Here is a 26,055-nt window from a genome sequence, read left to right on the forward strand (position 1 = left end):
CTACTCACCGCAGCAGTGCTCGGCAGACAGGCCACTGCCCAGGAAGAAGCTGAGGGGACTGACGACGCAAGTGAGGCTGCGTCGACCAACAGCAGCGCCTCCTTACCACCGTTGCCTGCACGTCGCCGCAGCAGCAGGGCAACATCAGGAAGTAGGGCCAACACCGTCCCTCAGGATGCGGAGAGACGACTTGGGGCGTCTCGTCGTCACCGTCCGTGAGGACTCTAACACTCAGAGGGAGGCCATGCAGTCAACCCCTGCAAACCCCCTACCCCAGCATGGGGAGGTATGGAGCAATACGCTCTCCATCAGACAATTTAATACTTAAAGGCCAATTATTTGTGATTTAACAATAAAGATGAATGGTCAAACTTGATACACACTCATGTCATTATTACATTTGTCATGCATGGGTGCAGTGTTGTGATAGTGGAATGTGTGCACTAGAAACAGTTCTTAGTGATGTGGTTGCGGCGCCTGTGTCCTTCAGCAGGATCTTCTCCGTGTGCATGACGTACATGTGGAGGTGGCCGGTTGTCACCTTCAGACTCACTGCCAGATATCTCCACTGGTATCCTGCGCTTGGTAGCAATGTTGTGGAGTATTGCACACACGGCCACAATGCGGCAGCAGACCTCCGGTGTGTATTTGATGGCCCCACCAGTCTTGTGCAGTATGCAGAAACGGCTCTTCAATAGGTCAAATGTCCTCTCTATGCAATTTCTTGTCCGTATGTGTGCAGCATTGTAACGCCGTTGCTGCGGTGTGGCTGGGTTGAGGTATGGGGTGAGGAGGTACTCACGTAGACCGTAGGCGCTGTCACCTGCGGGTAATGAGCACAGGGTGAGTGCCTATTCTGCGCAGATACATGATGAAAGCATAGTATATGGGCGACATGTGTACTTACCCAGTAGGTGTCCTTCGCCAAAGTCTCCCCTTGCCAGTCGTGTGTGAATGCCGCTGTGCCGGAAGATGAAGGAGTCATGTGTGCTGCCCGGATATTGTGCCACTATGTCCGTGATGATATTCTTGGCGTTGCACACCATCTGGATATTGAGGGAGTGGAAGGATTTGTGGTTGCGGTACATGTATTCCTTTTTTGTGCTGGTGGGCAGATGTGGATATGGGTACAGTCAATGCATCTAATTACATGCGGAAAATGTGCAATGTTGTAGAATTTCAGCTTGGTGTCATTTAAGTCCTGCTGGGTGGTTGGGAATGAAATGTAGTGGTGTAGCCTGGTCAGCATTGCATCCAGAAAACTACTGAGGCAGCGGGACATGGTGGCTGGGATATGCCCCCAGCGACAGCAACTATTCCCTGGAAGCTTCCGGAAGCCAGTAGGTGCAGGCTGCACAATACCTGTACATGGGTGGGGACGGCATTGGTTCTCCTTGTTGGATGCTGCAGCAGGGGGTCTAGGTCCTGGATCAGCTTAATGATCATTGGGCCACTTAGCCGGTACTTGGCATAGATTTGCTCCCTGGTTTGGCCCAGAAGGGTGACCCGCTGCCAGAATATCCGCTCCTGGATCCTACGCCTGTTCTGTGCTGCTCGCTGCAGCCTACGCCGCCTGACCACCATGTAGAGTCCTGGCATTGTGAGAGTCCACAGTCTCCAGCTGCATGTCCTTAAGTGTGTTTGGTAAGGCCAGCACCTGTATGCAGTTAACTATAAATTATTATTATTTTTTTATTTTTTTTGCTGGTTACCACCTGGTTTGAGTTCTCCTTAAATTGCGCGTCGTTAATAGCGATTTTCAGGTTTTCGCAATCTGTGAAATTTCTTGAATGCCAATAGCGAATATTTAGTGACTTCGCAAATGAATTCGCTGAATCCTTGGTTTCTCGCTATTTCCGATTCGCAAATTGGCAGGTTTCAGGATTCTGCGATTTTATTTGCGAATTCGCAATTTTTATTTTGCGATTACGCACTTTTGCGATTTTCACTTCCATGAATAGCTTTTACTCAATTTGCGATCGCTATAGCGAATTCGCAGCAATTGCGATCGCAAATTAGCTTCATGAATCTGGCTGTATGCGTTGTAATGGTGTGTGATGTAAAAACCGCGTTGTAAAGGCATGCGTGGTAAAAGCATGCGTTGTAATGTCATACATCCCATACGGACAGGTCAGCACAAAAGGGTAGAGTACAGTGTCCAAGAATGATAAAGCGGCAGGTACAAACCCCCAATCTGTGTGAACTTAACCCCTTCCGTGCTCATGATGAGCTCAGCTCGTCATGCAGTACACTGCTCGTGTGCTCATGACGAGCTGAGCTCGTCATGAACAATGGGATTTACAGACCCCTCAGCACAGGAGGGGAAAACTCAAAGCACCCAAGTTAAATAGTGTAAAAGCCTCTCCTGGAAATAAAATTACATTGTATGTGAAAAGAAGGAAACAGTATAGATAAAAACATGCCCAAATAACAGACGATCTGCTTTTGATGCCTGATGGTTGATGGTTTGATTTTCAAAATGTCAACCTGATTTTCAAAACTTTGAATAGCTAGTTAAAAGGACATGCTGCAAAGTCCATGAGTCAAATCATTACATTTTAAATTAGTTATCTCAACTGAATCATGTTTTGTACATTTCGGACCATTCATTTCCCTCATAAATCTAATTGCTAAGAAGCTGATCGTGGCTCAGGATCACACAATGTGGAAGTGGCATAAGCAATACCACCAGATCAAAAGCCTTCTAGAAGCAAATAGGGCACATCACCATCACAGATATACTAAGAGAAAACTGAGTACACGACCAAAAAGAAGCGCACGTTCATGGAAATACAACCCAAATTCTGGGTTCTGTTCTATCTTCTTCTTCTAAGGAATTACAAGCCATATGGTCCCATCAATATTGTCACATGACTAAGTGATTTAGGTAGTAGTTGCATGCCCCTAAGAGATGTCTGCAGATGACACTGTTTCTTCAGCTGCCGGTAACCTATACACCCTTGGGCTCCTGTAGACCTGGGAAGCTCCCAGTTTTACTTTGTAAATACTATTTCCAAAAAGCAGAGAGAGTGGTAACTCACAAACCTTGGGAACATTTTCTTTTAGACCTTCTTTTCATCAAAGAAGCTTAGATAACTGATTACATTGCCTCTGTTGTGAGACGTAGTCCCAGTTTAGAAAATACTTCAAAAGTCTTATAAGGGTTGGTTTATTGGGGTCCGCTATAATGATATCTTGTTTCTTAATGGTGTAGCTCATACCTGCAACTCCATGATAATGTTGCACCAGTATAGGGTGGCAAGCCATATAACCAAATATTTTTCGGCGAGCATGGGAGAAAGTGCTGGTGCTTTGCCTGCCAAATTGTGTCCAAAGGAGGGTGGTTACTCTAGGATATGCCAAATGCTCCAGATCAGGTAGGGGCTTTTTGCCGCACCGGCCACTTCCCTCTTCCCTCTTCCCGTCTGGTTAAAAATGGGTTGGAATGCAACCCGAACGATTGTCAGTGGTAAGACTTATGTACTACTCTAATTGGACAAGTGTATGTTCAGATGTAGGTTCCTTGCTCACTGACCCACTAGGACCAAGCTACATATGACTGAACAGCCCCAATCAGGGCAAAACGAGTATTGGGTTGCATGTGTTGCAGTTCAGAGAGGACCTGGCTTGACAGTTTGGCTGGACTTTTCCTTTTTGAATGGAGTCAAGACTAATTTGCAAATGGCTGTCCTCCTCTGAGGTGGGATGCTGGGCAAAAGAACGAAGGGTTGGAATGCTACCAGATAAATGGCAAGAGGTCGCTCCCCTCCTCGCTCCACGCTCCTAACAGAGTGCTGACTCAGAAGCGCCTCTCAACCACCCTGCGGTATCGTAGCGCCTCCAGCTGACTCCTCAGCGCGTCCTCTCCCGCAATAATTCCGCTGCCTGCATTGTTCGATCTGTAATATTTGTAGCGCTATTTGTGCATTGTCCCTGTATGCTTCTCTGTGCTGCGCTGTAAGAACACGCATTGTAGTAGCGCTTTGAAGCGATAGTGCTCCATTTGGACTGTGTTTGCACCCAGGCTCGCCGAGTTTCACTTTCCCCTTTAGCATCCATTTTGTGCCTTGTTGTGACTCCCAGGACGTAGCTCCACCCCGCGCCCGCCGCCCAGCTGACCCTGCCTCCCACAGACTGTGATAGCCGTAACCCACCTTCCCCTCGCCGTGACTCTCCTGACCTGCTTGGCAAGAGGTCGCTCCCCTCCTCGCTCCACGCTCCTAACAGAGTGCTGACTCAGAAGCGCCTCTCAACCACCCTGCGGTATCGTAGCGCCTCCAGCTGACTCCTCAGCGCGTCCTCTCCCGCAATAATTCCGCTGCCTGCATTGTTCGATCTGTAATATTTGTAGCGCTATTTGTGCATTGTCCCTGTATGCATCTCTGTGCTGCGCTGTAAGAACACGCATTGTAGTAGCGCTTTGAAGCGATAGTGCTCCATTTGGACTGTGTTTGCACCCAGGCTCGCCGAGTTTCACTTTCCCCTTTAGCATCCATTTTGTGCCTTGTTGTGACTCCCAGGACGTAGCTCCACCCCGCGCCCGCCTCCCAGCTGACCCTGCCACGCCCCTCCCCTTACACCTTTTATGTCCAATGACACATCGCGCAGCGTTCACGCGCAGCGATCGCGCCCCAGTCGTGCCGAAGGTGCGCCAAAGGTAAGCCCGTCTACGCCCGTCCGCGCCTGGACCGCGCCCAGCGCCAGACCCCCTGGTCCTCGTAACGCCCAGCCCACCCGTATTACTTACGATGCCACCACCCTCCTAGCCCTTAACCCCGGCCGTTCCCCCATCTGCGCCCACGCCGCTCCTGGACACACCCATGGACCCTTCTCTTGCAACTCCTGCAAGTTCGACGGCACCAAGAACAACTCCTCATCTACGAACACACAACAGATATCGGACCCCAACCACCTACAATGCATCCTTCTCAACACCCGCTCGGTCCACAGGCACGCCATTGACCTCTGGAATCTACTAGACACCATCTCTCCGGACGTCGCCTTCCTAACAGAAACATGGATGAACGCCTCTTCTGCCCCAGACATCACCATTGCCATCCCGGAAGGCTACAAGATCATCCGTAAGGACCGCACCGGCCACACTGGAGGAGGCATCGCTATCGTCCATAAGAAATCCATCCGCATCTCAACCAGCTCAGACGTCAATCTCGCCAACTCTGAACACCTTCACTTCCAGATCCACATCGACCCCAAGACCACACTCAGAGGCACCCTCCTTTACAGGCCACCAGGTCCTAGCGCACAATTTAGTGAAGACATCACAGACTTCATCACCCCACACGCGCTCCCCTCCGAAGATTACATCCTTTTGGGAGACCGCAACTTTCATTTTGAAAATAACAACGACCGCAACACCACCACCCTTTTGGACAACCTCGCCAACCTCGGACTTAAACAACTTGTCACTACCCCCACCCACATCGCAGGTCACACACTCGACCCTATCCTCACCTCCAGCAAACATGTCTCCTTCAGCCACACCACAGCTCTCCTTTGGACTGACCACAGCTGCGTTCACTTTACCTACAACAAGCCCACTTCCAACAACCACCCCCAACCCACTCTGCAAAGAAACTGGAACAAAATCACCATCGACCAGATCTCCTCATCGCTTCTTCAAAACCCCCCCGCCCACTCCTCAAACCCAGACCAAGCAGCCACCAACCTCACCCAATGGTTATCCAACAGCGCCGACATCCTAGCACCTCTGAAAAAACGTCAAATCAAACTAGGCAGCAAGAAGGCCTCCTGATTCAACGATGATCTTAAGAAATCCAAGAAACTTTGTCGCTCCCTCGAGAAGGCCTGGAAAAAAGACCCAACCACCAGCACCAAGAACGCCTTCAAAAACGCCACCCGCATACACCACCAACTGATCCGGAATGCCAAAAAAGCCGCTTTCAAGGACCGACTAGATAACAACGCCCACAACAGCAAGGAATTATCCAACATCGTCAAGGAATTTACCAACCCCTCGGCCAACTCCAACGACATCACCCCCTCTCAAGCCCTCTGCGACTCCCTAGCCTCATTCTTCCACAACAAAATTGCAGACATCCACAACAGCTTCGACATCCGACCCAAAGACCAACCCACCCAACGCCCTGCAGAACCCCCACCCCCCCTGAACATCCTCAATGATTGGAAGCCAATCTCCACTGAGGACACCATCCGTCTGATGAACTCCATCCACTCAGGATCCCCCACAGACCCATGCCCTCACCACATCTTTAACAAAGCAGACTTCATCATAGCACCGCACCTCCGAGACGTCATCAACTGCTCCCTCAACTCCGCAACCTTCCCGGAAAGCTGGAAACATGCCGAACTCAGCGCCCTCCTGAAAAAACCCACAGCTGACCCCACCGAACTCAAAAACTACCGCCCTATCTCACTCCTTCCTTTCCCGGCCAAAGTCATCGAGAAAGCGATCAACAACCAACTCGCCGCCTTCCTCAAAGCCAACAAATCCCTCCACTCCTCACAATCCGGCTTCCGAGCCAAGCACAGCACCGAAACCGCCCTCATCGCAGCAACAGACGACATTCGAACTCTAATGGACAATGGAGACACTGTCGCCCTCATCCTCCTCGACCTCTCCGCTGCCTTTGACACGGTCTGCCACACCACTCTTTTACAATGCCTCAAAAACGTCGGAATCCAAGGAAAAGCACTGGAATGGATCACCTCATTCCTCACCGGAAGAACACAGAGAGTCCGCCTTCCACCATTCAAGTCAAAGGCCACTGAAGTCATCTGCGGCGTCCCACAAGGATCTTCACTCAGCCCCACCCTCTTCAACGTATACATGAGCCCCCTCGCGGTCATCGCACGCCAACACAACCTCAACATCATCTCCTACGCCGACGACACTCAACTGATCCTATCACTCACCAGAGACCCTAACACTGCCAAAACCAACTTGCATGAAGGAATGAAAGAAGTAGCAGAATGGATGAAGCACAGCTGTCTGAAACTGAACTCAGACAAAACAGAAGTCCTCATCCTAGGCACCTCCCCCTCCGCCTGGGATGACTCTTGGTGGCCAGAGGCCCTTGGAAAAGCACCCATCCCGACGGACCACGCACGGAACCTGGGCGTCATCCTGGATTCCTCTCTCTCAATGAACAGACAAGTCAGCGCCGTTTCTTCATCTTGCTTCAACATTCTTCGCATGCTCAAAAAAATATTTCGCTGGATCCCCACCGAAACTAGAAAAACAGTCACCCACGCTCTGGTCACGAGCCGACTGGACTACGGAAACACCCTCTACGCCGGTACCACCGCAAAACTACAGAAAAAACTCCAACGCATCCAGAACGCTTCAGCCAGGCTCATATTAGACATCCCGCGTAAAGAACACATCTCTGGTCACCTGAAAAACCTCCACTGGCTCCCCGTCAATAAGAGGATTACTTTCTGGCTCCTTACCCACGCTCACAAAGCACTCTACGAAATCAGACCTGAATGCCTCAACACACGACTGTCCTACTACTCCCCCCCCCGCCAGCTACGATCCTCCAACCAAGCCCTTGCCACTGTACCTTGCATCAACAAAACCACCATGGGAGGTAGATCCTTCTCCTACCTGGCAGCTAAAACCTGGAACTCACTTCCCACTCACCTTCGCCTTACTCAGAACCACCTAGCATTCAGAAAGCAACTTAAAACGTGGTTATTTGACAAGTAATTCCCCTTCCTTCCTCAAGCACCTTGAGACCCTCTGGGTATGTAGCGCGCTATATAAATTTATTGACTTGACTTAACTTGACATGGGTATGCACAGACAGGGGTCCCTTGCTTGCAGTCTCACTTGAACGCAGCGACACAGGACTGAAGACCCCAATCAGGGCAAAAACGGTCCTAGGTTGATTGTGGGGAGAGGATGTAGCCTTACAGCTAGAGCGGTCGACCTCGAAGCTGGAGAACCGGGTTTGAGTCTTGGCAACGACCCTCAACATCCGGTGATTGTGGGCCTAACAGAAATTAATGTGTCCTCATGTAATGAAAATGGTGCTCATGTAAACTGCTCTGATACCCGATGTCTAGGGCCTAGTTTGAGTGGCATAAAACTTTTTTTTTAAAAAGAAAAAATTGTGTCCTGGTTCACAGAGGACCTGGCTGGGCAGTTCGGACTGGATGCTTCCTATTAGAGCAGGGTCAAGACTGATTTGTATAGGTCTAATCTGATTTGGCATGATAGACATAAGAACGATGTATTGAAAAAACCCTTTCAGTACTGGACACTTCGAGATTCAAGACCCACGGGAGCACCAAAGTACTCGTGTTACCTCACCAAGGGAAGTCGGGTGCACAGGTGTCTTTTCGTGTCGGGTTTTGTTGTCGTTTCCAATGGAGAGCTGCAAAGAAGTGCTGCAGGCGACCAAGTGAAGAGTGTACGGATGGATCCAAGGGTGGATTGGAGATCTGAAGAACAGAGTCTGGGTTACTAGTGAGTGACCTGAAAGGCGACAAGAAGATGCCAGCCAATGTCGGGTGCTTTCGGGTGATGTAGGTGAAGCTTGACCCTTCAGCCACGAGGTCCAGGAGGCGTCAATGACAAACAGGAGCTGGATTCAAGCTGTTTCACGTTGGATGTCAAGTGCTGCAGTGTCGGTATCCAGATTGGACCCAACAAGCCTTGGCAACAGCAACCCACGCGACATGGAAAGATTGGCTTCGGAACAGACCAGCAAGGTCTGAGGGACTCACCCTTTGGCAGGGAGTCAGGGCACGTCTGGAGCTACCGGGGAAGCCCGAGAAACAAAGTATATTCCTTTGTGGGGATCCACCAGTTGATGGACCAGGGATCGCAAAGGGACCTCAAGCAGAAATGCAGGAAGCGGGACCACGGAACACTCGTGGAGTGCAGGCCCTTTAAGCTTCAGTGCAAAAGGTGCTCAGGGCTTGGACTACAAGTAGCCAGATGCACAACTTCAGGAAAACTTGGGAAGTCAATGCACTAGCAATTGTGCTGTATGTCCAGGAGTTCCGGTCCCACGTCTCTCGTGATTGATACAGGTCTCAGCTCTGATGGGGTCTCGTGTCAAACTCTGAGATGTCTGGAAGTCCATGTCCTGTGTCGCAGATTCTTCGGGATCCGGCTGGAGCCTTGAAAATGCAGACCGGCAAGATGCTTGTTTGGTGCCTGTTTGAACAGGGGAGTCGCTCCTTGACCCCAAGGAAGATTTCTTCCGTCTTCCAGTCTATATGGAATGTCGAAGGTCCAAGATTTATGTTTCAGAGTTTCGTCCTGGGTAATCTAAAGTCCTAGGGACTGCTTTCCTATTTTTACTAAGTTTAGGGGTTGGACTAACTCTAGGGTCCCACCTATGGGAGGACCTGGGGAGGGGGTGGTTACACCCCTTCAACTTTGTCCATTTTCACACCAGAGCTGGGGCTGAGTGCCCCAGCAACCGGTTTGAACTGAGAAATGCTTCGAGAACTCCTTGTGTGCCACAGGCACTGTCTGGAAAGTATTCACTGAATGCACCCACCCTGCCCCAATACATCAAAGCCTGTCTGGGGAGGTGCTGGCACCTCCCTGGACAGGAAACCTATTGTCCAAGCCTTTCCTGCCAGAGTATCGTCCAGCAGCAGGAGGTCGGACTCGTGTCTGTGGAAGCAGCATCCATTTTGTGATGCTGGGGCTCAGTTTAACTTCTACCGGGTTTACCAGTGTGTACATGTCTTCTCCCTCTAGAAGGGGGGTAGTATTCCAAAGTGTTTGACATTCCAAAGTTAGCATTTACCGCGAGGTTATAATGCACTTAAGAGTATATGGTATGGCTGTATCATGGAACAGCTATAAGGAAGGGATTCCGAATGCTGCAGAGGTGCTCAGCTCATGCTTGGGCACCCTCTCACACCAAACAAAGCACTCTGCCTTCAGGATTGTCAAGGCCTGCCATAGGAGTGACTTATAGGATTATATGTGTCTATATATATATAGGTAGATATAGGTATACTATATCTAAGTAAGGGGTACAAGTACCACCTTACCCCGGCTGCACTAGCAGACCTGTAGTGCCATTTTGGAAGGCTTGCCAGTGGTGACATAATACATGCTTCAGCCCCTGGTAAGCCTCTGGGGTACCTATGCCCTTGGTACCTTAGGTACCATATTCTAGGGACTCATAAGGGTGACCCAGTAACCAATCTGGAGTGTACCTAATGTACATGCAATCAATTTAGAGAGGACGCAGCTAGGCTGGGGCCTGGTTAGCAGGGCCACAGCCAGACTAAAGTTGATAAATCAGTGAAACACAGCAAAAAGTAGGGGTAACCATAGTAAGCATATCCTATTCCCCTACACTACCCAAGTTATTGCTCGTGGTTAGACATATTGCAAGCATCCTCCTATCACCTATCGTGTTTGTCCTGTACTGCCCTAAGTAGCCCATGATATGCCCAGACGTGGGTCCCTAGCTCACTGTGCCAATGGAATCAAACAAACCCAACGGAAAGGCACCAATCAGGGCAAAACCTGTCCTGGGTTGCATGTGTTCTGGGTCAGGAAGGACCTAACTTGGCAGATTGGACTGGACTGTTTCTATTGGAGTAGTGTGAAGACTGATTTTAATACAGCTAGGTTAAATCTGAGGTGGTATATTGGGCAAAAGAACAATGGATTAAAATGCTACTCTGAGAGATTGCCAGTGGTAGACTTATTGCAAGTATCATCCCATCACCTTTTATGTGGGTCATGAACTGCCCTAAGCGGTAATGGTCATGTTCCGAGTTGGGTCCTTTGCCCATCGTGCCGAATGAACCAAGCTACACCCAACAAAAGAGCCATAATATTGGTGGTACCAGTTTTGGGTTGCTTGTTTTCAGAGAGGGCCTGGCTAGGCAGGACTGTTCGTATTGGAGCAGGATCAAGACTGATTTGTACATGGTTGGGTCTAATCTGAGGTGGCACGACGAGCAAAAGAATGGTGGGTTGAAATGCGATTAGCAGTGATTAGACATATTGTGAGCATCCTCCAATCACCTTTTTTGTGTTAGCTTGATTAGTTAGCCTTTTTCCAACCTGAAAGTAGATTTAAATATCATTTGCTTACAACTGTAAATTTACCCGGAGTTAGAGTTACTGCAAGAGCTGTGTCAATTAATGCAAGTAAATGTTGACGAGGAGGCATGGTAAGTAAGACCCTTATTAATATTCAAAAAGGCACCATATGTGGTGTTGATTTCATAGACCCAATCCAAAGCTTTTGGCTGCATCTGAAGGAGAATGACCCAAAACAATTCAAGATGGAAACACTAACTCCTCAAGGCTGCTTTACAGTATGTCATGGTCCACAGTGGCCTATGCAGCTGCAATGTTGAAGAATATGAGGCATGTCTCCAAAATGTTATATTTGAATGCATTGGAAGGGTTTCTGGTCTTCACACAATCACTATTTCTGTCTTGGCATTTCAGATAAAAGAAACTCTCTTTCATAAGAACAATACATAGTCCACGCAAGGAGGGCCCATTATCGAGGAATTGCACTCAAGATAAAAACAGATCACACAAATCGATCTCAGTTTCAATTCAGAAGTACAAACCCTTAAAAGAAATTAAGGCAGTGTTAGTGGGAAGACACCTGGGAGGGGACATGAGGTGCAGGAGAGGAGTTCAAGGACAATCTAAGAAGGCAATTTGATGTCCCATACTTTGCTTTGCTAGCCTTGTATTGTTTGGGTGGTTGGTTATTTTAACCAAAATACCGATAAAATACATTAGAAAAAAGGGAGGAGATTCATGAGCATGCAAGTCTATAACTTCTATGAGCGGATCAGAAGTTGTGAGAAGCTGCTGACCATTTGGTCTAAAGAACCAAAGATACAATGCCTACACCTTAATAGTGATTCCAAAAATTCTCAGTAACAACATTATTACAAAGGAGAGATATGTCATAATGCCAGATTTACCTAGATAGTTGGAAGAGCAGAGTCATGTAGTTTATAAATGGAAGGTTGGATTGTGTAATATAGTGGGTGCGCATTGTGTCCTTTGCTTTCATAATTTAACTGTTAGTGTTAAGCTTCAAGTTAATCTCTAGATACTGAAAATACTTAAAAAGATGAGAATGAATGAGTTCATAAATTATGAGTAAAAGAAGATTACCAAAAAATGTGTTTTATGTACTCAGAGTATAATACTAATGCCAGAGAAATGGAACAAGTCACAAAAAAATATTGCACACTCACAATGTTGCACATAATTCTGGATATACATTAATATATCTTTTTGAGCTAGAGAAATACCTTTCCAGCAGACAAACTAAATTACTTGTTCCATAAATTGTTCAAAAACCAAAACATTGAAATTTCTCAATCTAACCTGGGGTGTCAGGGTCAAGCAGGTATGGTCAAGGATGCTTCTTGGTGCACAGGACAAATTTGACGATCTTTGGTCTGTTGTTGCCAATAACTGCATAGTGGAAAAAGTAAACTGATGAAGTTACAGAGTGGCTAAAACGTCTATAGGAATGAAAGAGAAGCAGTTTGATTTATTTCTACGACATAAGATCAAAGTTGTGGAACTTACATTAGTCATACAATGGAAATCTCAGATGAAATGTTTGTGCAATTGCTTATTTGGACTGTATAGTTTAATCAATTAACATTTAATGGGTAAAATACAGTGGAAATCACAATTTATATAAGATGATGTCAATTCTAAAATCAATATATCCCTGTACCTAACAAAAGGTAGAGTGTGTACCTCAATCTTTCGCAGCTGTTTTGATTGAACAGCAAGGGCATTTCCCCATCTCATGCTAGGCATCATAGTCTGCATTTCTTTGTTGCTTGTGTCACGCCATCTGGTTACATCCTGTTGAATGTAAAAAGATTAGAAGATATATTTTATTTTTGGAGCAGTATATTATAAGAGAAGAAAACATTGGCTCTGATTTAGAGGTGGCTGGTAATGGGCCAGCTGTGGTGTGTCCACCATAGACTTTCTGCTGGTTCACCAGAGAAGTATCCTCTAAAATTAGATTTAGCTAATCCCACACAAATTGAGGACAGTTCAATAACAGGCATCTTCAAATCGAGCCACATGGCCTCACTTAACCTGTGATGTTGAAGTTCGATTGCTTGAAAAGAAGCAAAAATGTAACCACCTCAATAATTGTAATTCCATCAGAGATTTTCATATTGGACATTGACGGTGTTAGTCACAGATGTGAAAAGCTGCTGGCCATGCGAGCCATGGAGCTAAAGACAAAAAATCTGTAACCCGCCAGCAAGTAGACCCGGTACCAACAAGATGTTAGAAAAATGCGATCAGCATATTCTGTGCTTCTACATAATTCACACAGTTTCACTCCTGGGGCATAGTTTTATGTTGTACCACAGATTACCAGAAGTATACATAGTTAAGATTGGTAATACCTTGTTGTAAGAGTGTGATACATGTCACAGAAGATGTAGTCTATGTATTCAAACCATGGACCAAAGAATGAGGTACCTCACACCTTAAATACTGCATGCTAACTTCAAATATCATGGATCTCCATTGACATACAGTAAATATAAAGAGAGCAGAGTCATTCCAGAATCATGCCAGATCATAGCAATCATTTGTTGTTTACTGCACAATTTGCAGAACCTTATAATACTAACCTGTAGCATTAATTTGTGGCTTTGGCTGGTTTTGAGGGCACAGATAAAATTTGAAGGAATGCTGATTACATTTTGCAGATATCCTAGAAGAATGAATTTGTTACAAAGGCAAGTCCAGAGTGCATGGTCGAAATGTGAGGGACAGTTGATTACGATCTCCAAGGAGCCTAATGTTGTCTAAAGAAAAAAAGAAAAGACCTCAGTTAAAGATGTTTTCTGCGGCACTCCAGAGCTTATATCTGTTTTTCATGTATTATGGAACATTGCATTATCTACCCCAACTCAACTGATCAACAGATTTGTTGTTGGCATGGTAGATGCAGTGCAGTGCAGTGCAGTGCAATATATTCATCACCAGTAGTAGCCACATGGCACTCATACTCAGCAATTGCAGCAAATGCATGCATGAAGTACCAAGGGTTGCTTCCTAGGGCCCATTTGTTTTCAAAAGTATGTTCTGCTGTGTCTTTATTTGGCCTCTCTGCCCTCCGAAAGGGTTGCTTCCAGGGGGCCCACGTTTATAATGATTTATAATCTCCCCCCCTTGGGGACAGACACCCCATTTGTGACATACCCTGTGACATAGCCTGTTGTAATGTGTGTTGTTTTTGTTTCTTCTAATGTGTATTGGTTTTTTTTCTCTTTAGATTGTTGCAGTGTGCGGTTCCGTTACTGGTGGTTCTGTTGTTCTGCTGTTTCTGTAGTTGCATGTGCTTGGTAAGAGACCTCTGTTTTGTTCAATTGTAATGTAATTGTTTATTTTGCAAAGTGTGTAGTAAAACGAGTATGTTTGGTTTCTGTTTTTTGTGATTGTAAAACATGTTTTGCATTTGTTTTTGATGTGTACTTCTGTAGATGTAAGTTTTTTTTTCTTCTTTCTAGTGGGATATTGTTGCCAATTTGCTGTGTCTTTGCAGAGTAGGTTCTGGTGAGTGTAGTTGTGTCTTGTAAGTGAATTGTATATTTTTTCTAAATATAGATTTTTGTGAGAAAGGCTTACATTTTTTATCTTACTTTGCACAGTGTTGGGGTTGTTGAGTTGTTTGTGCAGACTCCTTTATTTGTAAGGATAATGGCTAGCTGCTGGATTACTGCTCAGCAAGTTGTTGGAATGCTTTTTTAGGTCTCGCACCTGCGAACCGGATCGCGAAAGCGATCCGTCGCTGCGAGACTTATTGTGATCATTTCAGTTTTCAAGGACTCAAGGGGAACAGACAAGAGACAAGAGATGTGAACGCGCAGATCTTTGACTTGGATTAGGTCGCGTGCGTCAACTGTGAAGAGCATGTCAGTTTCAGTTTTACACGAGCAGTTCTACATTTTGTTACTTTGTTGCAGTTTTAAAGGCTGGTTTGTGAAGAGCATGTCAGTTTCAGTTTTCCCTTGCCAACTGCATGCAAAGAGCTTCTGCATACAAATTTTTTTTATGGGTGTTTTTAATATAATGTGCTGTTTTAATACAATGAGTGTGTTGAAAAGTGGGTGTTTTCGATATAATTAGTGCGTAAAAAAGTGTTTGTGTTTAACTACAATAATAATGTGCGTGTTTTCAATACAATGAGCGTATTAGGAAGTGTTTGTGCTGTAGAGTGGAGCGCTGTAGAGTGGAGCGCTGCGCTGTAGAGTGGAGCGCTGCGCTGTAGAGTGGAGCGCTGCGCTGTAGAGTGGAGCGCTGCGTTGTAGAGTGGAGCGCTGCGTTGTAGAGTGGAGTGCTGCGTTGTAGAGTGGACTGGTGCGCTTTGTGGAGTAGTGCATTGTAGAGTGGAGCGCTGCGCTGTAGAGTGGAGCGCTGCGCTGTAGAGTGGAGCGCTGCGCTGTAGAGTGGAGCGCTGCGCTGTAGAGTGGAGCGCTGCGCTGTAGAGCAGAATGCTGCGTTGTGTAGTGTTGCGCTGCGCTGTAGAGTGGAGCGCTGCGCTGTAGAGTGGAGCGCTGCGTTGTAGAGTGGAGCGCTGCGCTGTAGAGTGGAGCGCTGCGCTGTAGAGTGGAGCGCTGCGCTGTAGAGTGGAGCGCTGCGCTGTAGAGCAGAATGCTGCATTGTGTAGTGTTGCGCTGCGCTGTAGAGTGGAGCGCTGCGCTGTAGAGTGGAGCGTTGCGTTGTAGAGTGGAGCGTTGCGTTGTAGAGTGGAGCGTTGCGCTGTAGAGTGGAGCGTTGCGCTGTAGACTGGACCGCTGCGCTGCAGAGTTGCGCGCTACGCTGTAGAGTGGTGCGCTGCGCTGTAGAGTGGCGCGCTGCGCTGTAGAGTGGAGCGCTGCGCTGTAGAGTGGAGCGCTGCGCTGTAGAGTGGAGCGCTGCGCTGTAGAGTGGAGCGCTGCGCTGTACAGCAGAATGCTGCGTTGTGTAGTAATGCGCTGTAGAGTGGAGTGCTGCGCTGTAGAGTTGAGTGCTATACTGGGAAGTTCTGTGCTGTAGAATGGAGTGCTGCGTTGTGTAGTGCTGCGCTGTAGAGTGGAGTGTTGCGCTGTAGAGTGGAGAGTTGCGCTGTAGAGCGGGGCGCTGCGCTGTAGAGCGGGGCGCTGCGCTGTAGAGCGGGGCGCTGCGCTGTAGAGCGGGGCGCTGCGCTGTAGAGCAGGGCGCTGCGCTGTAGAGCGGGGCGCTGTAGAGTGGCGCGCTGCGCTGCGCTGCAGACTGGATCGCTGCGCTGTAGAGTAGAGCACTGTAGAGTGAGTGCTGCTCTGTAGAGTGGAATGCTGTGCTGTACAGTGGAGTGCTAAATTGGGAAGGTCTGCGCTGTAAAGTGGAGTGTTGTGTAATGCTGCGCTGTAGAGTGGAGTATTGCGCTGTAGAGTGGAGTGTTGCACTGTAGAGTGGAGTGTTGCCCTGTAGAGTGGAGTGTTGCGCTGTAGAGTGGAGTGTTGCGCTGTAGAGTGGAGTGTTGCGCTGTAGAGTGGAGCGTTGCGCTGTAGAGTGGAGCGTTGCGCTGTAGAGTGGAGCATTGTAGAGTGGAGCACTGCGCTGTAGAGTGGAGCACTGCAATGTAGAGTGGAGCAGTTCGCTGTAGAGTGGAGCGCTGTACTGTAGAGTGGAGCGCTGTACTGTAGAGTGGAGTGCTGCATTGTATAGTGCTGCGCTGTAGAGTGGAGTGCTGGATTATGAAGTGCTACATTGTAGAGTGGAGTGCTGCGTTTTGTAGCGCTGCGCTGCAGAGTGGAGCGCTGCGCTGCAGAGTGGAGCGCTGCGATGCAGAGTGGAGCGCTGCGCTGCAGAGTGGAGCGCTGCGCGGCAGAGTGGAGCGCTGCGCGGCAGAGTGGAGCGCTGCGCGGCAGAGTGGAGCGCTGCGCGGCAGAGTGGAGCGCTGCGCGGCAGAGTGGAGCGCTGCGCGGCAGAGTGGAGCGCTGCGCGGCAGAGTGGAGCGCTGCGCTGTAGAGTGGAGCATTGCGCTGTAGAGTCGCTGTAGAGTGGAGTGTTGCGCTGTAGAGTCGCTGTAGAGTGGAGTGTTGCGCTGTAGAGTGGAGTGGTGTGCTTTGTGGAGTAGTGCATTGTAGATTGGAGCACTACGCTGTAGAACGCACCTGCGAACTCTGCGAGACTTATTGTGATCATTTCAGTTTAAGGACTCAAGGGGAACACACACGAGAAAAGATGTGAACGCGCAGATCTTCGACTTGGATCAGTTTCGTTCTTACTTGTTCAGGGGCAGCTTGCTTTTTAAGATTTATACAGTGTGGCTACATATTTGTCAGCCCCCCCCCTTTCTACAGCGCCCCACACTCTACAGCTACAGCGCCCCACACTCTGCAGCGCCCCACACTCTGCAGCGCCCCACACTCTGCAGCGCCCCACACTCTGCAGCGCCCCACACTCTGCAGCGCCCCACACTCTGCAGCGCCCCACACTCTGCAGCGCCCCACACTCTGCAGCGCCCCACACTCTGCAGCGCCCCACACTCTACAGCGCCCCCACACTCTACAGCGCCCCACACTCTACAGCGCCCCACACTCTACAGCGCCCCACACTCTACAGCGCCCCACACTCTGCAGCGCCCCACACTCTACAGCGCCCCACACTCTACAGCGCCCCACACTCTACAGCTCAGAAGGGCCATGAGATAGATTCTATCACTGTCGCCAGCACTCTACAGCTACAGCGCCGCCAGCACTCTACAGCTACAGCGCCCCGCACTCTACAGCTACAGCGCCCCGCACTCTACAGCTACAGCGCCCCTGCACTCTACAGCTACAGCGCCCCCGCACTCTACAGCTACAGCGCCCCCGCACTCTACAGCGCCCCACACACTCTACAGCGCCCCACACACTCTACATCGCCCCACACACTCTACAGCGCCCCACACACTCTACAGCGCCCCACACACTCTACAGCGCCCCACACACTCTACAGCGCCCCACACACTCTACAGCGCCCCACACACTCTACAGCGCCCCACACACTCTACAGCGCCCCACACTCTACAGCGCCCCACACTCTACAGCGCCCCACACACTCTACAGCGCCCCACACTCTACAGCGCCCCACACTCTACAGCGCCCCACACTCTACAGCGCCCCACACTCTACAGCGCCCCACACGCGCTGTAGAGTGGAGCGCTGCGCTGCAGAGTGGAGCGCTGCGCTGCAGAGTGGAGCGCTGCGCTGCAGAGTGGAGCGCTGCGCGGCAGAGTGGAGCGCTGCGCGGCAGAGTGGAGCGCTGCGCGGCAGAGTGGAGCGCTGCGCGGCAGAGTGGAGCATTGCGCTGTAGAGTCGCTGTAGAGTGGAGTGTTGCGCTGTAGAGTCGCTGTAGAGTGGAGTGTTGCGCTGTAGAGTGGAGTGGTGTGCTTTGTGGAGTAGTGCATTGTAGATTGGAGCACTACGCTGTAGAACGCACCTGCGAACTCTGCGAGACTTATTGTGATCATTTCAGTTTAAGGACTCAAGGGGAACACACACGAGAAAAGATGTGAACGCGCAGATCTTCGACTTGGATCAGTTTCGTTCTTACTTGTTCAGGGGCAGCTTGCTTTTTAAGATTTATACAGTGTGGCTACATATTTGTCAGCCCCCCCCCCTTTCTACAGCGCCCCACACTCTACAGCTACAGCGCCCCACACTCTGCAGCGCCCCACACTCTGCAGCGCCCCACACTCTGCAGCGCCCCACACTCTGCAGCGCCCCCACTCTGCAGCACCCCACACTCTGCAGCGCCCCACACTCTACAGCGCCCCCACACTCTACAGCGCCCCACACTCTACAGCGCCCCACACTCTACAGCGCCCCACACTCTACAGCGCCCCACACTCTGCAGCGCCCCACGCTCTGCAGCGCCCCACACTCTGCAGCGCCCCACACTCTGCAGCGCCCCACACTCTGCAGCGCCCCACACTCTGCAGCGCCCCACACTCTGCAGCGCCCCACACTCTGCAGCGCCCCACACTCTGCAGTGCCCCACACTCTGCAGCGCCCCACACTCTACAGCTCAGAAGGGCCATGAGATAGATTCTATCACTGTCGCCAGCACTCTACAGCTACAGCGCCGCCAGCACTCTACAGCTACAGCGCCACCGCACTCTACAGCTACAGCGCCACCGCACTCTACAGCTGCAGCGCCACCGCACTCTACAGCTGCAGCGCCCCCGCACTCTACAGCTGCAGCGCCCCCGCACTCTACAGCTGCAGCGCCCCCGCACTCTACAGCTGCAGCGCCCCCGCACTCTACAGCTGCAGCGCCCCCGCACTCTACAGCTGCAGCGCCCCCACACTCTACAGCTGCAGCGCCCCCACACTCTACAGCTGCAGCGCCCCCACACTCTACAGCTGCAGCGCCCCCACTCTCTACAGCTGCAGCGCCCCCACACTCTACAGCTGCAGCGCCCCCACACGCTGCAGCGCCCCCACACGCTGCAGCGCCCCCACACGCTGCAGCGCCCCACACTCTACAGCTGCAGCGCCCCACACTCTACAGCTGCTGCGCCCCACACTCTGCAGCGCCCCACACTCTGCAGCGCCCCACACTCTGCAGCGCCCCACACTCTGCAGCGCCCCACACTCTGCAGCGCCCCACACTCTACAGCGCCCCACACTCTACAGCTCAGAAGGGCCATGAGATAGATTCTATCACTGTCGCCAGCACTCTACAGCTACAGCGCCGCCAGCACTCTACAGCTACAGCGCCACCGCACTCTACAGCTACAGCGCCACCGCACTCTACAGCTACAGCGCCCCGCACTCTACAGCTACAGCGCCACCGCACTCTACAGCTACAGCGCCCCGCACTCTACAGCGCCCCCGCACTCTACAGCGCCCCGCACTCTACAGCTACAGCGCCACCGCACTCTACAGCTACAGCGCCCCGCACTCTACAGCGCCCCCGCACTCTACAGCGCCCCCGCACTCTACAGCGCCCCCGCACTCTACAGCGCCCCGCACTCTACAGCGCCCCGCACTCTACAGCGCCCCGCATTCTACAGCGCCCCGCACTCTACAGCGCCCCGCACTCTACAGCGCCCCGCACTCTACAGCGCCCCACACTCTACAGCGCCCCACACTCTACAGCGCCCCACACTCTACAGCTCAGAAGGGCCATGAGATAGATTCTCACTGTCGCCAGCACTCTACAGCTACAGCGCCGCCAGCACTCTACAGCTACAGCGCCCCTGCACTCTACAGCTACAGCGCCCCTGCACTCTACAGCTACAGCGCCCCCGCACTCTACAGCTACAGCGCCCCCGCACTCTACAGCTACAGCGCCCCGCACTCTACAGCTACAGCGCCCCGCACTCTACAGCTACAGCGCCCCGCACTCTACAGCTACAGCGCCCCACACTCTACAGCTACAGCGCCCCCACACTCTACAGCGCCCCCACACTCTACAGCGCCCCACACTCTACAGCGCCCCACACTCTACAGCGCCCCACACTCTACAGCGCCCCACACTCTACAGCGCCCCACACTCTACAGCGCCCCACACTCTACAGCGCCCCACACTCTACAGCTCAGAAGGGCCATGAGATAGATTCTATCACTGTCGCCAGCACTCTACAGCTACAGCGCCGCCAGCACTCTACAGCTACAGCGCCCCGCACTCTACAGCTACAGCGCCCCGCACTCTACAGCTACAGCGCCCCTGCACTCTACAGCTACAGCGCCCCCGCACTCTACAGCTACAGCGCCCCCGCACTCTACAGCGCCCCACACACTCTACAGCGCCCCACACACTCTACAGCGCCCCACACACTCTACAGCGCCCCACACACTCTACAGCGCCCCACACACTCTACAGCGCCCCACACACTCTACAGCGCCCCACACTCTACAGCGCCCCACACTCTACAGCGCCCCACACTCTACAGCGCCCCACACTCTACAGCGCCCCACACTCTACAGATCCCCACACTCTACAGCGCCCCACACTCCACAGCTCAGAAGGGCCATGAGATAGATTCTATCACTGTCGCCAGCATCATGTAAGTTGGGGATCGGATCCCTGGCTGCTCAACCAATCAGAATGCAGCTCACAACAAACGAGTAATTTTCTAGTTGCTGGCACGAGTGTGAGTGCAGCCCATACTGCTGAAGATATCAGTCTGGTCTAGGAGTGTCCTGAATTGTGTGCACTCGTGTCAGATGGATTTTTAGCAGTACTAGAGGCACGCACTGTACAAATAAGCTGTGATACTGTGCCGAAGGTGGAAGAGAGCAGTCCAGAGATCTGGTGGACACAGTAAACCGTGTGCAGGCCTGCGGTTGTTAAAGGGCTGAGTCTAGGACACAAGCCCATGAAGGAACAGGAAAAGGTAATTTTTCTGGTTCACCTTCAAAGGGAGGTAAAAAAAAAGAATCTTGGTCCTCAGAAGCAAGTTCTCGCCTCTAAGTGCCCACCGCTAACCACTGTAGGCTACCTTTGAACATACACAATTTTATGTATCCCTCATACAAACTAAATTGGAGAAATGTGCCTGCCCGAGACAGGATTGTGCATTAATAGGTGATGTAACTTCACAATCTTTAAAGCTTCTACAACAATCACAGTTGCACAACAACACACACTGGAGCATAATTCCTTTTCAGGAGAGTGTCGCACATCACATCAATATTTAATTCATGCACTGTATATGGGGCCTCCTCTGGGAGGAGAATATATGCGGCAATGTGAAGGGTGGGGCTAGCATGCCTGTGGGGCCCGCCTGGTCAAGAAATCAGCACAGACCCGATATCAGATGCTAAAATGGTAGACTCAAGACACTGCATACATGATGACATCGGTACAAACCAGTACAACGCCGAAATAGGCCTCTCCTCCAAGAAAAATGGCACAGATGCAAATATCGATATCAAATCAGGAGATTTCTCAGACGGTCCGTCGGTCAGTCTCTTTGAGAGGCGGGCAGGGCTGTGACCGAAGTCAGTCACTCCCGTGCCAGTCATGAGCACACGCCTACTGTGACTCATGACGGCAGGGAGCCGTCCTGGGTACGCGAGCGCCATGCCACGCCCCGCCAAGCCTCGCCCCCCTCGCACCGCGGCGGAATTTGCCATGCGGCGAAGGGGTTAAGCTATTGGCATTGTAAATGAAAATGCTTTTTATTTATGTTTTTAAAACGAAAACAAAAATAAAAGGCATGTTATTTGCAATGTCAATAGCTCAAACTTGCGTAAATGCGAGACCTATTGCATTGCAAATGCTTGTGATTCTTCCTCTCACCATGGTCCAGAGACTGACTCTGATTCTGAGCCAGAGGTGGGAGGTGAAGATTCAGATAGTGAGTTTTCTCTACACTTGGCTTCATCTGATGATGAAGACACTCTGAGTGCTGATGAAGCTACTTTTGGTGTGGATGATGTGCCTGTGGTTGCGGAGGACATTGCTGTGCCTGTGGTTGTGGAGGACATTGCTGTGCCAATAGTGCGGCAAGAGACATCTGGGCTGCAGCCTGGGGCTGCTAGACTTCCAGTTGGTGTAGTGAGACAAGAGGCAGCTGGGCGGCAGCCTGCGGCTGCAAGACTTGACGTTGAAAGTTCTGACCTCTGAGTTGCACCAGGCATGGTGCAGCTGGCATTGCCTGAATTTACTGGTGTAGGGTGAACACTGAAAACTTTTTGCCTATTGATTTTTTCAAGTTGTTTATGGATGATGTGTTTTTGGCAGAGATTGTAGAGCAGACTAATTTGTATGCTGAAAATCTTTTGAGGGTGAACAGTGCCAGCCTTAAGCCCCACGCTAGGGCTACCCGGTGGACTCCCACAAATTTGGAGGAGATGAAAAAGTTTTTGGGTTTAACTTTTTTGATGGGCTTGCTTAGGAAACCATCAATGGCTTCATATTGGTCTACTAGTCCCTTGATGGCAACAGCTATATTTCCGGCAGTCATGAGTCGTGATAGGTATTTGCTTCTGCTTCGGATGATGCATTTTGTTGACAATAGTTCTGCTTTGCCACGAGATCACCCTGATTGTGACCGTCTTTTCAAGATTCGGCCGGTCATTGATCATTTTGTTGATCGATTTCCTGAGATCTTTTATCCTGGGAAAGAAATTGCAGTGGATGAGTCTTTGCTGTTGTTCAAGGGCCGCTTGGTTTTTCGGCAATACATTCCTAGTAAGAGGGCACGCTATGGAATTAAGCTTTATATGCTGTGTGACAGTGAGACTGGATATGTCTCTAATTTCAGGGTGTACACTGGTAAGGAATCCAGGATTAACCCCCCTGGTTGTCCGTCAACTTTTGGAGTGACTGAGAAAATTGTGTGGGAACTTGGTAGTGGATTTTTTAACAAAGGCCATCATTTGTATGTCGATAACTTCTACACTGGTGTGCGGTTGTTCAGGGAATTGGCCAAAGTGGACACTGTTGCTTGTGGCACAATCCGCTCAAACCGTAAAGGTTTCCCAAAAGAACTTGTTTGTCGAAAGCTTGCTCGGGAACAGTGCAGTGCATTGCGTTGTGAGGAGCTTCTAGCTGTGAAGTTTTCAGACAGGAGAGATGTCTACATGTTGACTACAATACATGATGAAAGCACTGAACCGGTGACTGTTTGGGGTCAGGTTGCAGAACTGCGCAAACCTGTGTCCATAATGCACTACAATAAGTACATGGGTGGTGTTGACAGAGTAGATCAGAGGTTGGAACCGTATGCTGCTCTTCGTAAGGCTTACATTTGGTACAAGAAGTTGGCTATCCATCTTTTCCACTTGGCAACCTTTAATGCTTTTGTTGTGTTCCAGAAATCTTGTCCCCAGTCAAAGATGACTTTTGTAAAGTTTCAGGAGTCTGTAATAGGCAGCCTTGTTTTAGTGGAACAGGCAAGTGTTCCTAGAGTTGGAGTGGTGGAGGATGTTGCCAGATTGAAAGATTGCCACTTTCCTGATACAATTCCTCCTACAACCTCAAAAGACTTTCCCAGTCGGAGATGTAGAGTCTGTTGGCGAAGAGGTTTGCGGAAGGAGGTTCGTATATACTGCCCCGACTGCCCTTCAAACACCGGGCTGTGTGTACCTGCTTGTTTTAGATTGTACCACAAGCAAAAGAATGTTTGGGAGTATCAATGAGTGGTAAAGTGAACTGGTTGGTCTTTATTCTTTAAAACTTATTGTTCAGTTTCAAAGTTTGCATTTGTGTAGTCTTCTTAGATTTAGTTGTTGAGTTAGTAGATTTGTATCAATTTGCAATTTGTTTTTGTTTTTCTTTTATTTAAAAAAAAAAACTAAAGTATGATGTTGGTTTGCGTGTAGTGTCCATTGTCTGACGGTGTGCATGGTTTGGCGCTTGGCTGCCGGTGTCTGTGGACTGTTGCTTGGCTGGCGGTGTCTGTGGACTGGTGCTTGGCTGGCGGTGTGCGTGTTCTGGTGTTTGGTTGGCGGTGTGCGTGCTCTTGCGCTTGCCTGGTGTTGTGTTTGGATTTGTCCTTGGCTGGTGGTGTGCTTGGAGTGGCGCTTGGCTGGTGGTGTGTGTGGAGTGGCGCTTGGCTGGTGGTGTGCGTGGAGTGATACTTGGCTGTCTGTGCACGGAGTGGTGCTTGGCTGGCGGTGTGTGTGGAGTTGCGCTTGGCTGGTGGTGTGTGTTGAGTGGCGCTTGGCTGGTGGTGTGTGTGGAGTGGTGCTTGGCTGGTGGTGTTCGTGGAGTGGTACTTGGCTGTCTGTGCATGGAGTGGTGCTTGGCTGGCGGTGTGTGTGGAGTGGCGCTTGGCTTGCGGTGTGCGTGGAGTGGTGCTTGGCTGGTGGTGTGTGTGGAGTGGTACATGGCTGTCGGTGTGCGCTGAGTGGTGTTTGGCTGGCAGTGTGCATGGTCTGGTGCCTGGATGGTGGTGTGCGTGGAGTGGCGCTTGGCTGGCGGTTAGTGTGGAGTGGCGCTTGGCTTGCTGTGTGCACAGAGTGGTGCTTGGCTGGTGTTGTGTTTGTGGAGTGGCGCTTGGCTGGTGGTGTGTGTGGAGTGGCGCTTGGCTGGTGGTGTGCGTGGAGTGGTACTTGGCTGTCTGTGCACGGAGTGGTGTTTGGCTGGCGGTGTGAGTGGAGTGGCGCTTGGCTTGCGGTGTGCGTGGAGTGATGCTTGGCTGGTGGTGTGTGTGGAGTGGTGTTTGGCTGGCGGTGTGCATGGTCTGGTGCTTGGATGGTGGTGTGCGTGGAGTGGCCTCTTGCAAAAGCGGGTGGTTTTGACAATGGTGACAATGTCAAAACCACCATCTTTTGCAAGAGGGGTTACCTGGGTTTTTGGCCCCGTGCTAGACGGCCATCTAGGTTTACCTACCAAACCCACACATTTCTGAAAAGTAGACACCCGGGGGCTTCCAAGGAGGTATGGCTTGCGTGTATCCTCCAACGTTCCTTTACCGAGAATCCCTTGCAAACCTCAATTTTAGCTGAAAAAAATCAGTTTTTTCACACTTTTTTGTGTGGGAAAGCGTGGCATCACTGGGCTCACACAAATCACCTCCCACGCAGCATTCCCCCAGCTCTCCCAATAAAAATGGTACCTCACTTGCGTGGGTAGGCATAGTGGCTGCAACAGGAAAAGACCCAATTCGTACGGTGGAGACTTAAAAATTACCTTTAGTAAAACTATCTTATTTTTTGAGGTGGTCACCTGAGCTTTTGGCCCGGGGCTTGGCGGGCATCTTTAGAAATTACCAAACCCAAACAGTACTGAAAACTAGACATCCGGGGGAGTCTAGGGAGGTATGGCCCCAGGCCAAAAACTCAGGTGCCCCCCCCCAAAAATCAAGCTAGTTTTGCTATAGGTTAATTTAAATTCTCCACTGTACGATTTGGACCTTTTCCTGTTGCAGACACTATGTCTACCCACGCAAGTGAGGTACCATTTTGTTTGGGAGACCTGGGGGAACGCTGGGTGGGTGGAAATCTGTTGATCCACGCAGATTCCAGAACTTTCCACCACAGAAATGTGAAGAAAATGCGTTTTTTTTGTAAATTTCTTAGCTTTGCAAGGGATTCTGGGTAACAGAACCTCGTGGTAGGCAGTCGAGTCACCCA

General features: G+C 50.3%; 1 protein-coding gene across 1 annotated transcript in view; it reads right to left on the reverse strand.

Annotated features, from left to right (window-relative positions):
• LOC147692528 (uncharacterized) overlaps positions 1-26,055 on the reverse strand; it is a 244,320-nt gene that overhangs the window by 15,441 nt on the left and 202,824 nt on the right. The window contains exons 12-14 of the mRNA XM_086936800.1: positions 13,642-13,818; positions 12,737-12,847; positions 12,353-12,442 (exon numbers count right to left, since the gene is read on the reverse strand). Coding sequence (XP_086792926.1) covers positions 12,353-12,442; positions 12,737-12,847; positions 13,642-13,818 — 378 coding nt within the window. The remainder of the gene's footprint in view (positions 1-12,352; positions 12,443-12,736; positions 12,848-13,641; positions 13,819-26,055) is intronic.

Source organism: Lissotriton vulgaris, chromosome 9 (assembly GCF_964263255.1).
Source record: "Lissotriton vulgaris chromosome 9, aLisVul1.2, whole genome shotgun sequence".
In the NCBI taxonomy this organism is placed as follows: Eukaryota; Metazoa; Chordata; class Amphibia; order Caudata; family Salamandridae; genus Lissotriton; species Lissotriton vulgaris.